This window comes from Gavialis gangeticus, unplaced genomic scaffold, assembly GCF_001723915.1.
Source record: "Gavialis gangeticus isolate Ggan-Ray unplaced genomic scaffold, GavGan_comp1, whole genome shotgun sequence".
Lineage (NCBI taxonomy): Eukaryota > Metazoa > Chordata > Crocodylia > Gavialidae > Gavialis > Gavialis gangeticus.
In genome coordinates, this window is record NW_017729022.1 from 59478174 (window position 1) to 59491605 (window position 13432).

General features: G+C 45.8%; 1 protein-coding gene across 1 annotated transcript; it reads left to right on the top strand.

The window, feature by feature from the left end:
• The first annotated feature begins 2923 nt into the window (after positions 1 to 2923).
• TNFRSF13C (TNF receptor superfamily member 13C) lies at positions 2924 to 13001 on the top strand. The gene is made up of 3 exons (XM_019515086.1): positions 2924 to 3206; positions 3771 to 3968; positions 9293 to 13001. Exons 1-3 carry the CDS (start codon positions 3080 to 3082, stop codon positions 9616 to 9618), a joined length of 651 nt encoding a protein of 216 aa, XP_019370631.1. The 5' UTR covers positions 2924 to 3079; the 3' UTR covers positions 9619 to 13001.
• The last annotated feature ends 431 nt before the right edge of the window (positions 13002 to 13432 follow it).

Genomic DNA, 13432 nt, shown 5'->3' on the forward strand with positions numbered 1-13432 from the left:
CCACAATTCCCCTTAGCCGAGAGCAAGCTGTTTACCGAAAGCCAATATCTCTCTGAGGTCTTACATTGTACAGGAAAAGTGGATTATGATAGCTGAGGGAAGCACTACGCAGACACAGCATGTAAATCTACTGAAACCAAGGAAAGACAGAAGCTTTGTTTGTCTACCTAGTGATATAAAAGCAGGATTCAGGTGCCACAGACATCAGAACCAGATGTCTTTAGTGCCCTCCCAAAGAGGACTCATTTGCTGGACCTCTGTATCCACCTTAAGCTTGGGAACCTAGTTCAGACGGGGCAGCTCTGAATCCCTGAGCTGCTGTGCAACACAGTGAAGAAGGAATCGAAGAGTACACTCCAGTTAGGAGAACAGAGAAGCCTAAGAGCAGCCCAGTTATATGGGTTCTGTAGCTAGGTAAGATTATCTGAGTCTGCATTGGCTTTAGAAAGTAAATGCAACATCCAACTTGAATGTCTGTCCCATGCCTCAGGTGGAAAAGACACTGGAGAGACTAAAAACAGGTCACATGTATAACCACTCTGGTCCTGGCCAAGGGACAGTAGCAACTGCCCTTGATTCCAGAGTCCAGGGAGATAATGATCTTTGCTACCACATTTGGATTATACTAGTTTCAGACACAGCTCTTTGACTTTGGCTCTATTTGAGTGGCTAGTGGATTGGGTACACTTCTATCATTAAGTCTGTCTCAAAAAGGTGGTCGTAACCTATTTGAGTATAGTCCAAAGAGCTGTGGAAGTGTTACAGAGGTACAACAGTCCTGCAGGGCAATAGACTAGACACAAGGTCTCTCGGGGTCAAAAAAAACCCCTTATGCTGCAAGGTAGCAGCGCGGGGAACACCTGCATGTGTGGTGCCACAGACAGGTCTGCAGTGCCACTTACCACACATCTGTGCTCATCTGGATGTGGCCCAAGAAGTTAGGTTGCTCCCCTGGGAAGAGACCAGTCAGGTCTCTGGCCTTGCTAGAATCCTTGGTCCTACCTACAAAATAACAGGTTGAATCCTTCTTAAAGTTAATTCCTCAGTTCTCCCTGGGAATACCTCACTTAACAAGTCTTCTGCCCAATTAGGTGCCATGGAAGATACATTTACTTTCTATTCATGCAGATGCTTTTTGGGACACCAAAAGGATCCTCTGCTGTGTAGTCTAGACTTCTCCATGGAGTTTGTGCTATAGACAGATGTCTCTGAATGGGGCCCTGGGATCATCCTCTCACACACAGCAGTTAGAAGAGTAAGAGCAGTTGTGCTACACTTCAGGGGAATACACCTTCTTACAAAGAAGAATAATTTGGTTGTGCAGTGTTCAGCAGTAAATTAGGTAGTATCTCTTTAGGTATTTATTGCCTTTTCCACTCCTTGCCAAGCACACACCTCTGACATGGTTGCAACCCACAAGGGAGAGTAAACCTTGGCTACCCTGGTCTTCAGATCTAGGCTCTTATCATATACTAGACCCCTACAATCAGATCAGAATACTGTTGGCACCTCCTGGCATGCTAACAGACATGGGAGAAATGCATTTTGTTGCACATGGGATTAGACAGGAAAAACATGTCGGTTTATGGAAGCAGATTTTTTACTTTATTTCAAAAGTCTGTTCCCAGTACAGCAGGAAATGGGTTGTCATTGCAAATGGGAGAAGAATAACATGTAAGAAAAAACATAGGAGTGGATGCAAAGGTGATGTTATAATATGTTAGCTAAATATAATGTAGTTTATGTAAGAGGTAATGGTATGTCTAAGTACCTGTATCTGCTAAGTACCTGCTCTTATACACAATCTCTAAATTCCCAGAAAGCCCTGGCTTATTAAGTAATGAGAAAGAAAGTAAGAGAGTTAAACTGCTAATGTTGTCAGTGTGGCATGTGCTTAGAATTAGAAAAAAGAATAAAATAGAGCAAGAGGGAGGGAGGGTATCTTTGCTAGTACTAGCTGGTTCTGCTGAAGTCAACCAGCATGGGACAGCTAGAATTTTTCCCTCACTAGCCCAAGTCTTACATCTGATCAAATGCTTGCAACTGCTGTAATTACTGCGAGGTACAAACGTTACTAAATGCTGCAACATTACCAGCTAATGTATAGTTAGTATGTGATACTATACCCCTTTTTCCCCATCCCACTTTCCTGCCGGGGAATAACTGTCCTTTCCCTCCTACCAGGAGAAGCACCCACCTCTCATGTCTCCTTGAGTGTTAGGACCCTTGGTTGAAAAGGATGTTCAGAACCACGTCCTGGAGGGTTGTGGGAGGGGTGAGAAAGGGTTTAGTGCTGGCTGTTTAACACCTAGCACATTTTTCCTTTAAACTCTGCTAAAGCTTTTCATTTGGGGGTGGGAAGAGGGAAGGGATGGAGACTCAAAGGGAAAAGCCACTGGGTTCCTGCAGCTTGTTTTACTTCATATTATTTTATGAAATGTACATTCAACTAAGACTCCATTCCTGGAGGCAAGGGGCTGAGAGACTTGGGTGAGACACTGGTATGGGGTTAGAGGAGCACTGCTGGGGCTGATGGGGGGTGGCAGTACAAGCTGAGGGGCATTATCCAGGCTGAGCAAGTGGGGAGTACAGATGACAGGGCATTGCAAATGAAGGTGGGTGATAGTTTTAGTCTGAGGGAGTTTTTCATGGGCAGGGCAGTGGAGGAGAATGGGCTGGAGGGTGGGGAGGCAGGCTGAGAAGACATTGCAGGACTGAGCCTGGGGAGCAGGATAGGTTTATGGGGCACATTGGCCAGACGGGAGAGAGTTCAGGCTGAGATGGAGTTGCAAAGGCAGAGTGGGGAGGAGCTGGGCGTAGGGAGTGCAGGCCCAGAGGGGAGGAGTACTGGCTGCAGGGCGTTACATGGGTAGGCTGGGCTGATGTTTTTAGCATGCATGTTTCTTCTCCTCCCACAGATAAAGGTACGCCCTGGGGGAAGCGCAGAGAAGCCCCAAGGGATGGACCCAGCTTGACAGACTGTATTTCCCTCTGACGGGCCACAGGTTTGTGATTTCACACTTGGGCGGCACTTGCCTAGCCTGCTGCGCTGCACCGCAACTCTGAATCTGACTCCAGCATGCCATTGGACTGGACAAACAAACATGCAGACATCAGCTCTGACTGTCCCCAGGACCTGTGCTTCGACAAGCTGATTAAGCAGTGCCTCAGCTGCCATCTGTATGGGACCTCCAACGCAGACACAAGTGAGAGGAGGGCAGCAGGCTCTATATCCCCTGATTGGGGCCTGTGGTGGGGATTGGGCCCCATTTGAAAGCAAAAGGGATCCCAGGGACTGCATAGAGGATGGGAGAAGTGGAAATGAGATGGAAAGAATTAAGGGGGTGGGGTGCTTCTCCTGGTAGGAAGGAAAGGACAGTTATTCCCCGGCAGGGAAGTGGGTTGGGGAGAAAAGGGTATATAGCCCTAACACTCAAGGAGACATGAGAGGATTGCCATGCCTGCCCCCATGGAAATGGGAAAGTTGGCAAGGGAAAAGTTTCCCCACCTCTTGCTATGGATGTGAGTTAGGACCCTTTTGAAGATGAAGGAGATGAGGAACTTCAGTGTGTGGTGGATGGGCAAGTGTTGGGAAGACAGTTTATCCTTCTTGCTTTGAAAATGTTGAAGCTACCCCATGTGGTTGAACTCCCTAGCCCCCATCCTCAAAGCTAGGGCCATCTAAGGTAAGTGGCAAGACTGCTGCCTTTATGTCCTCACTGCTCCCCTCAGTCTGACTGTTTTTGACCTTGCTTTGCTTCCTTCCACAGGAGACCTCACCAGCATGGCCCCCACTCCAACTCAGCTGCCCCCGCATCCTTCAGGGAACATGCCAAGCCCAGTTTTGATCTTTGGCATCCCTGTTCTCATGGGGCTAGTCCTGGTATTGGCATCAGTTTGGGGATTTGTTACCTGGAAAATGAGAAGGAGGCGGAGGAAAAGGGAGAAACCAAACAAAGAATCCAAGGGTAAGTGTCTCCTGTCTCTCCCTTGTCTCATAGATGTATTCCCACACACAGACTCAGGGTCTGGAGAGGACCTTCAGGACCATCTCTAGCCTGATCTCCTACATGACAGGCCATAGAACCTCAACCAGTAGTTTCCTTGTCAAGACCAACCCTTTGCAGCTGAATTAGGGGCTATCACTGGACAGATATTCTGTCCTAATTGACTAAAGACTCAGCATGAAAGACAGTTTTTTCACATCCCCTGAAGTCTTTCCAATGGTTCATTACTGTCACTTAAAATATTGTGCCTTACTTGCAGCATACACTCTCTGCTGACTTTTTCTTCAAACCACTGGATTTTGTTAGGCCTTTGTTTTGTAGGCAGAGAGAAGATATCTGAGACCCGTTTCCACCCTGGTTCTCTAACAGTGCACGTGGTCCAGATCTAGTCCCTTTCTAGTGACTGCATTGGTTAACTTGGTTAACTTGTGCAAGAAAAGGTTATCTGGATAACTTGAGAGGGTCCAGAGGAAGGCTTCCCGTATGGTTAAGGGCCTGCAGGTAAAATCCTACAAGGAGAGATTGAGGGACCTGAATCTCTTCAGTCTCAGCAAAAGAAGGCTGAGAAGGGATCTTGTGGCCATCTACAAATTCATCGTGGGGGCAGCAAGGAATAGGGGACACTCTGTTCACCAGGGCACCCCTTGGGGTTACTAAGAACAATGGCCATAAACTGACAGGGAGCAGATATAGATTAGACATTACAAAAAATTTCTTTACAGTGAGGGTTGCCAAAATCTGGAATGGGCTTCCGAGGGAGGTGGTGCTGTCCCCTACCTTGGAGGTTTTTAAGAGGTCATAGGCTTAGCTGCGGTCATCTGACCCCAGTGCTCTTTCCTGCCCAGGGCAGGGGTTAAACTCAATGATTTACTAAGGTCCCTTCTGACCCTAAAAATCTATGAAATTTATGATGCTAGAGGGTTCTTTACTCTAGAACAGCAGTTTCCAAACTCTGGCAGATTGTGCACCACCAATTTAAAATGAAACAACCTTAAGTGCCACCAGCAAATTTTTGTCATCTAAAGTCATTATAATAAATCTGTTAATGCATACCACTGACAGGTTGTCTGTGTACCACTAGTGGTACGCATACCACAGACTGGGAACCGCTGCTCTAGAACCCTCCAGCATCTGATAAATTCTTCCTGCCTAGTTGCTTGTAGGCAGTGGTTAAATTGCCTCATAACCTTCTCCTCCATAAACTACTGTGAATAATTGGGCTCCATTCATAAGGTGATAAGATCTTCCAGGACTCTGGGTGAGATAAGTCAGGGCAAAATACTATTCCAGCTTTCTTCTATCCGATCTGCCAATTTGAGACAGAAGTTTTAAAGCTTTTGTTCAAAAAGTAAGAGTGACATTTCCAAAGCAGGTTCAACCCAGATGAAATTTTGTGGACACAAACCTTGTCCAACTCCTATATTCCATACTTTTATCTGTATTCACAGAGTAACGAGTTCTCTTACTTGTTACAAAGGCTGCTCCATGGAAATGCAGTGGGGTCCTGTAGGAAATGTGGAAATACTCTAGAAACTGACAGACTTGAACAGAGAAGGAGAGCTTTTCTACACAGTCTCGTGAAACACCTTACAAAACTTGGTTGCAAAGTTATTAATTGCTATTTGATTCTACAAAATGGCTCATAACTCCATAGAAAAGTTGTCATTTTTGCCAACACATATTCATGTTCTCAAAGCTGCACTGGTGCAAATGGATGTCAGGATTTGAAAATCTGGCCTGAGTTTTTGCACCTTTTCTCTGTAGAGAAAATGTTCTGAATGTGTTCAGTGCAGCAAAATGGACCTGGGTCTGCAGATAAAAAAAAAACTACATAGTTTACAAGGCTGGCCCTCTAAAAAGCTAGGAACTCTCAATTCACAGTGAGAGTTCAGGTCTCTGAGCACTGCACAGGAATCAGTCCCTCTCAGGGGCATGAGCTGTTCCTTCCATCTCAATGGATTGTTGGCTCTAAAGCAATGGTTCTCAACATTTTTAGACTTGAGGCAGCCCTCAGAAAATGTCAGCTCTTAGTTTTCACTTGTTTTTTGACTACAGGAAAATACATTCTTCTGTTGCAAAGAACTCAGAAAGATTACAGCCGATTAGAATGCTTTTGGCACTATGGATTGCTATTTGAAAGCTCTGGGTTTATCTTGTGAATCATGTGTGCATACCTAACAGAGCTAACCTTGCCAGGGACCCCACAGCACCCTTGAAAGGATATCAAGATACCAAAGGATGTCGTGGCATCCTGGTTAAGAATCACTGCTGTAAAACTTGAAGATGACAATGTGGAGTCTAATTTAAAAAAAAAAACAATAATGGAGGCATATAGGCACTATAAATATGTAAGTAAAGCTGGTAGTTGTATAGGCCTCAGACCTTTTTTCAGTGGGGTAATATATATCAACAGCATTCACTGGTTTGCTGATGATCATTTCTGCAGAAACTTCCAGCTCTGTGCTTATCAGAGAAACTAGAAATAAAAGAGTGCTCATCAGCTCATCTCTCCCTTCCCAGGGAGCCATTCCCTGCAATGTGTTCTCCAGAACCTTGTCCTCTGCTTTTCCCCTGTGATGGCGCTCTACAGGCAAATTCTCTTCACAGTCTGAAAGGGTTCCCAGATTTTTTTCCCAGCCTATGCTTTTCCTTTTTTTTTATTTTCTCTCATTACCCCTGGCTATAGGTCAGGGCCAGCCCAAAGTGAGCCATCAGGGAAAGGGGAACAGAAACCAAGGGCAGGGGAGTGAACAGTCATCAGGCTAGAGGATGAGGAGGACACAGGGCATGCTCCACTGCATTCCTCCTTTGACTCCTGGGTCTTTGAAGAGGGCTTGGATGGAGGAGCAGGAGCAACTCTTGTCCCCCAGCACAGAGCATATGTGGGTATTAGTGGCTGAGGGAGGAGCAGCAGCCATTACTGTGAGGCTTTCTGCTCCCCCTTTTTTCCTTTCTTTGGCTTCTGTCCTCATTTCATTTGCTAACTCCCCACCTCACCCCATCCCCCATTCAGCAGATCTGTTTCCCCATGAAAAGTTCATGACACCACTTTCAGGAGGATAGGTGTCCTGCTCCGTCCTCCCCACCCCCTTCCTGATGAGGCATAGCTGACCTTCCTTCTGCTTTTCTCAGGTGTCCTGCTCCCTGATGGGGAGACATGGCCATTGTAAGGTGTGGCCATGTCTTTTTTCCCTAGGGAGCCCATGCCTCATCGCTGACTCAACCCCATGCTCTCATTTCGGAAACTGTTATGCTTCATTTCACATCTCTGAGCATATCAGAGTCTTCCGGAGAGAGATGTAGATGTGTTTTCCTGTGTTTTTCACCCTTCTGCTTCTGCTTGTGTGTTTCTGCAAAGCCAAGGTTTTGGAGATAGAGGGAGAGAGTGGTCGGGGAAGAACAGGAAAATTCCCTGTGAAAATCATATTGATTAAACCGGCCCTGTGGGTCCCAATATGATGTTGCTGGTTACGTAGCTAACTTCCTCATAGTATTTGTGAAAGCTAGGGTGAAAAATCATTTGGGTCCTTTCAATTTTGAGGCAGAACATTTATCAAATTTAATTAAGGAAATCTTAAAAGAAATCTAAAAGATTTTCTAAAAGAAACCTAACTATGAACAAGTTAGGAAATGACAAGTTGAGGCGATAAGCATGAAGAATCAAATATTCTATGTTCAGACATCCTTGAATGAGACCCCACGCATTAGGTATTCCATTTGCATATACCTTTGACTATGAGCCCAAGACTTAACCACATAAAGAAAGTTTCATATGACTTCAAACCAAAAGTTTCAGGACCAGAACATGTACACCTACTTTGAGTGCATAAACAATTCTATTTTTAAGTGATACTTTCAGGAGAAAATCTCTCTTCCTAATACTATAGGGAAGAAAATCTCTCTTCCCTAATAGCAAACAAAAAATAATTTGAGGCAAAAATCATTTTTTTTCTTTTCCAAAGCAAGAGGTGGTGCGAAAACTGAGGTTGCGGGGGAACCCCAGCTGAGGCCATAACTCCAAAGAGCCATCTGCCTCTTTACCTCCTGTCTTTGAGAGGGCACTGGGCATGTGGAGGTCCAGCAGAGCAATGGGCTTTGACATGCTGGTAAGGAATAGTCATGGCACCATTGGAAGGACCGATGGCTCTCTTGGAGGCTTGTCTACATTAGAGGGATCAGTCAATGCTAACGCAGTTGGTTGTTCAATCATCGCCCTCTGAATTGGTGGCAGGTTTGCCTCTGCATTCACCCTTTAATTGTTTTAAATGGATTTAGTGGAGGTGGTTGTCATCTATGACAGAAAACAGATTTCTGAGGTGATGAAGCTCCTTTATATGCTGACTGACCTTTCTGCTCCTTCACCTGCACCCCCATAAGTACTAGCCTCTCCAGAAACATCTTCTACATCTCCACCCCCTTCATCCATCCCACCCCGCAAAATGCACTTTCTGTATTCCACAGACTCTCAAACAGCAATCTCACTGGGTATCCTGCTCACTGAGACTATAACCTGTTTCCATCCAGAGTCTGCTTCAGTATACCCTTCCCTCAGACATGCTCCTATCTCCTCTCTCATTTCCTTTCCTCTGTAGTGATTCTCTGGAGAGGTGCAGGTCTCTGAAGAAGCAGGTCTGGGAGCTGAGGCAGCCCTCCCATGTCTGCTGGAGAAAGTGGTATAGTTGTTGGTTGGCTCACCAAGTTTCTACTGTGCCAGGATGTTGCATTTTCCTTTGCATGCAATTGTCTGAGTCTACTCCAAATCTGACTATCCCAGTTCATGCCCCTATTAAAAGATTGGGGTAAATTACATGCAGTGCCTGCCTGGCAACTGCTGAAGCTCTTCAGGATGTGGATGTAAGGTGTCTGTCAGCAGGCTGAACTGGAATCTGTTGGCAAAACTTCTTTAATGCACACCAGGCCTATTGTGGGGATGAAAGACAGGATTTCTTCCTTGCCACACATCTCCCATTTGTGACTGAAAGTGCAAGGATATTTTGACAGCAGAGGCAAGGATGAGATATTGGGGGTGCAGGATTTGACAGCCAGAGGGCATTTGGAGCTGCCTATTGAAGGCAGGGGGAATGCCCACTCATGACATCCCCTAGGTTTGTAATCCCCTCCTTCACGGCACCACTCCAGCTTCATTTTGCATGATTCACATAAGGATACTGTGGCAGAAGGTTCCTGCCTTTGTGCTCTGTACCATGCAGTCTACCCCCACCTTTATGACTCCTACCCCCACCTTTATGACACCTTACTAATCCATCTCTTTGCTTTCCCTGTAGAAAATCAGGACTTCGTTATTTCCTTTGAAAGCCAGGCCTGTACAGGACCAAAGCTTCCAGAAGAAGATGATCTTGTTCTGGCCATGTGCCCACACCTGAATGGCTCCCTGAAGACAGCTGGGCCAACTGGAAAAGGAGAAACCTCAAAGTGGAAACTAGCCTACCAGGGAGGTGTGGGAAATGAGGTCATTCAGCTCTCTGCCCTGTCCCCCTGCAATGAAGAATGGGATCATGGCTTTCCACTGCCAGCAACTGAGCTGGGGGCCACTGTCCTGGTGACTACCAAAACCATTCAAAACAGCTGTCCAAATGAGGAGAGACCCTGAGAACTGGCAAAGTTGGGCTGACACTAGCTGGCTCACAATGCAGATGAGAAAATCGCCTTCACTGGAGTGCAGAAGGTGTTGCATGGAAATGACTTGAATCAGAACTGGTCTGAAGCAAAGTCAGCCTTCTTTGCCTTCTATATATTCTCCTTCACAGCCACGTTGAAATCAGGAACCCCTGTGGAACAAAGCCAGCTTACCCTTGTTTTTTCCCATGACATGTCTAGCTGGAGCAGAGTTGTGTCTGGGGAAGAAGCACTTTTGTTCAGAGCCAACATATGTAGACTTTGTTCAGAGCCAACACATAGATGACTGCGGCATCAGCAGGCATGGATGAATTAGTAATCACACTTTAAAGTTGGTGGTGCATGTTATAGAAGAGGGACGGGGAACTGCAAAGGGGAGGATAAAATGTCTATTGAATAAACATTTAACTGGAGCATGAGAGTTAAATTAGGGCAAAACCCTGCACCATTGACCTCAGTGAGTTTCATCATTGACGTCCATGGGAACGGAGTTGAGCCCTTCATGCAGATTCAGACTTAGGTTCCAGGGGCATGTGGGGGGTGTCTGTCAGACCACATTCAACTTCTGTCTCCCTTACGATCATGTTCCTGATCCCCTTGATCTTTGGTGTACCAGCACATGCAGTTACCCACCTCCTAGAAGCCTCTCACACAAGTGGCAGAACTTTACCATCTGTTTGCAGGACTCTGGGAATTTCCTTGCAGGGGGTGGGAAGCCAAGAGATGGAGAAGTGCCTCTTTCCAAGAAAGGAGTAAGGGAAGGCAGGAGAGGAAATCTCTCTTTTTCATGTGGCCAAGTGACACTGGTGTCAGATGGTCATGGACAGGGAACAGGAGCTATGCACCTGCCTCTGGAGATGTACTGCACCCTGGGCAATATTATACCCCCTGTACCTTGAAACTTCCCAGGTCTGACAGTGGGGAGAGAAGAGCAATGGCAGCAGTGCAGGAGCAGTGGCTGGAGGTTACCCCCTTCTTTTGCTGCCAACATGCATGCTGGGTGGCAAAAAAGGAGGTGACATCTCCCACAGCAGCATCACCAAATCTGCCGCTGCTGCTCCTGCAATACACATGGCTGTCACCACTCTGCCCTTCCCACAGCCAGAGCAGTGAGGGTGTGGGGAGAGTAGGGGGATGGGGGACAGGAGGGTGAGGCTCCCCCACAACTCCATTGCAGTGCCTTCTCTTTAGGCAGCACTCGAGGCTTGTGCCCTGCTCACCCATCTGTTATGTTACTTCACATCACATCCACCTGAGGCCACCACTGCTTTAGTTCCTATTTCTTCATGCCTCTCTCGTGATACAAGGCTTATAGGAATGAACATTTTCATGATAAGTAAAACAAGACTTAAGCATGATTTGAGTGCCGGATAGGCTGTTTAGCTTATAGCTGTTTCATTAAGGGCTCATCTATGTGTGGAAATGGACAAATAGCTGTTCCAGAATAACTCCCCTTGGGGATGCTCTATGCAAAATAAATGTGATTTGACTCTGGAATTATTACTCTGCTTTAGAAGTGGCATAATTATCCCAGAATAATATTGCATGTATTCCTGAATGTTATCCTCATGAGGGACTTTTTCTAGCATGGTTAAAATACACCAGAATAGCTGCAGCAGAGTAGTTATTCCAGAATAAATATCCAAGTCAAATCCCTTTGTGTAGTCAAGGCTTGGCAAATGTATCTCTGGTGACAAGCATTACTGCGCTAAAGGGGCTGGTTATGAGACAATATCAGTGATCTAGACAATAGGATGGAAAGGGAAGACTTATAATGCATAAACAGCCAACCCCATAGAAATGCTGAAAAATTGCTCCATTATAAAGGGCATTTGCCTGCTTTAAAGGTACTTAATGTAGATTAGGAACAGCCATGAAAAGGCAAAATTATAGTTGTGTATGTTTATCCTTGCCATCATTTGCCTGGGAATCTGTCTGTGGTGACAGCAAAGTACCCTCTTGCTTATACTCGATCTGACAAACCCTTCATCTGCCTTCAGCACCTCTGACACCTACATGGTTATACTGTAAGATGCTGGTTCCCTCTTTTTGCCTACCATGGGGATTAGTGCTGGTTTTGTTGCCCTGCTATGGAGAATTGTAGAAGCTGCTATACAGCTCAAAGGGCTGAGCCACTCACTGCAACTGGTATCTCCAACTTCCTCACAGCAGCCACGACAAAGCAACAGAGTGAAGAGCTTTAACCAAGATGCATTTTGACTGGGATGGTGGCAACCTGCAAGTGACCTGGATTCCAGTCCCAATCTCCCATGGCCTGTCAGCAGAGAATGCTGCAGAAGCTGGGCTAAGTAGTGATCAGCTTCTTCACAGGAAATCCAGATTTGGTCACCTGCTTCCACATTTCATTGCTCTGGCCCAGAAGAGCAATGGAAGCATGGGCACTCACCTCCTAGGCAGTCCTCATATCACCCTACCATGGTTATTGTAGTTAGTACTGCTCCTGGACTGGCTACCACTGAAGGACAGTCCGCCATCCCCATGAAACACAGCTTCATAATCTTTGTGTACCAGGGTCCCCATGATCAACCATTCCCAACAGCTTTTCTTCGCATGCTATCCCAGTATCCTTTGCACCAGTTTCTATAGTGGCTTCATGGAAAGCGCTATTGAAATTAACATCATGATATATGGGGCAATCCTAGCACATATAAATAATACATGGTTAGAGCAAATCTGCTTCAGTAGAAAACCGGAGAGAGAGAACAGGAGCAGGATCCAAAATATCTCCCTTGAGCCCCACTTCTTCACTGACAACTGCCTCTGACTCCCAGGATGAGAACTGTGGATGTAAAAACTATCCCTTAGGAGCAATTAAATCAAACTCTGAAGGTGGTGATGGGACAGGCATATTGGATGAGCACATCTGCTTGTAATGGCAAAATAGTTCCTTGCAATGCACTTCTGCAGGGATCATCCTACGTGGTTCAAAAAGGTGCAAGTGCTGGAACTTCCATCATCTCCTGTAATTACGACAGTGAAACAATTTCCTTGTGAGCTATCACTAAGCTTTGACCATACCTGCATACCATTTCAATCCATATTGGATTATTCTGAGGCAAGTCACTTGCTATCTGTTTTGGGATACATGTTTTTTTGCTCACTATCTTGACCATCTGAGCCAATGATAGGGGATAATTCACCAATAATAGTTCAGCCTTTCCATCCTGCAAGCCCATGAGGGAGATCGAGACAATTTGTCTCATTGCTGCAGCATTCTTTGTAGATGCTTCTTGCTCTTTTATTTCCAGGGCATGGGACTGGCTGGGTCTATTAATTCTATATTGGGAACAGTGGGAAAGAAAAACAAAGAAAAAAGCTGTAGAATTGAAGAATAAAATGAACCTGCTCCAAATCTGTGAACTCCTCTTCTGCCTTTCTGGGGTTTATGTGGGGAGGGTATACTCACTTCTCATACTGGTGTTCTTACTAACTTGGCTAGGTCTGGTACACAAGTCCTTTTTCCATGGAACAGGTGCAGCATCTCACACTGCCTTTGAGTCATACTGGAAGGTGAGAGATTAAAGAGATTTCTCCACAAGATGAGGTTTCTGTTCCTCAGCACCAGGTCCTTCTCATATCACTTTGTCATCAAGCTTCTTGTTCTCCATGCAAGACAGGACTGCGGGAAGAAAGGACTGTAAACAAATGGGAAGAGTATTTGAAACGAGCCAAAGACATGCCTTTTCTTGCCTCCCTATTTCAAGCAGTTCATTTCATCTTGAATTGTGCATCAGTGTGGCAGAAAGCCACCTTGGTTTCTCCCCAAA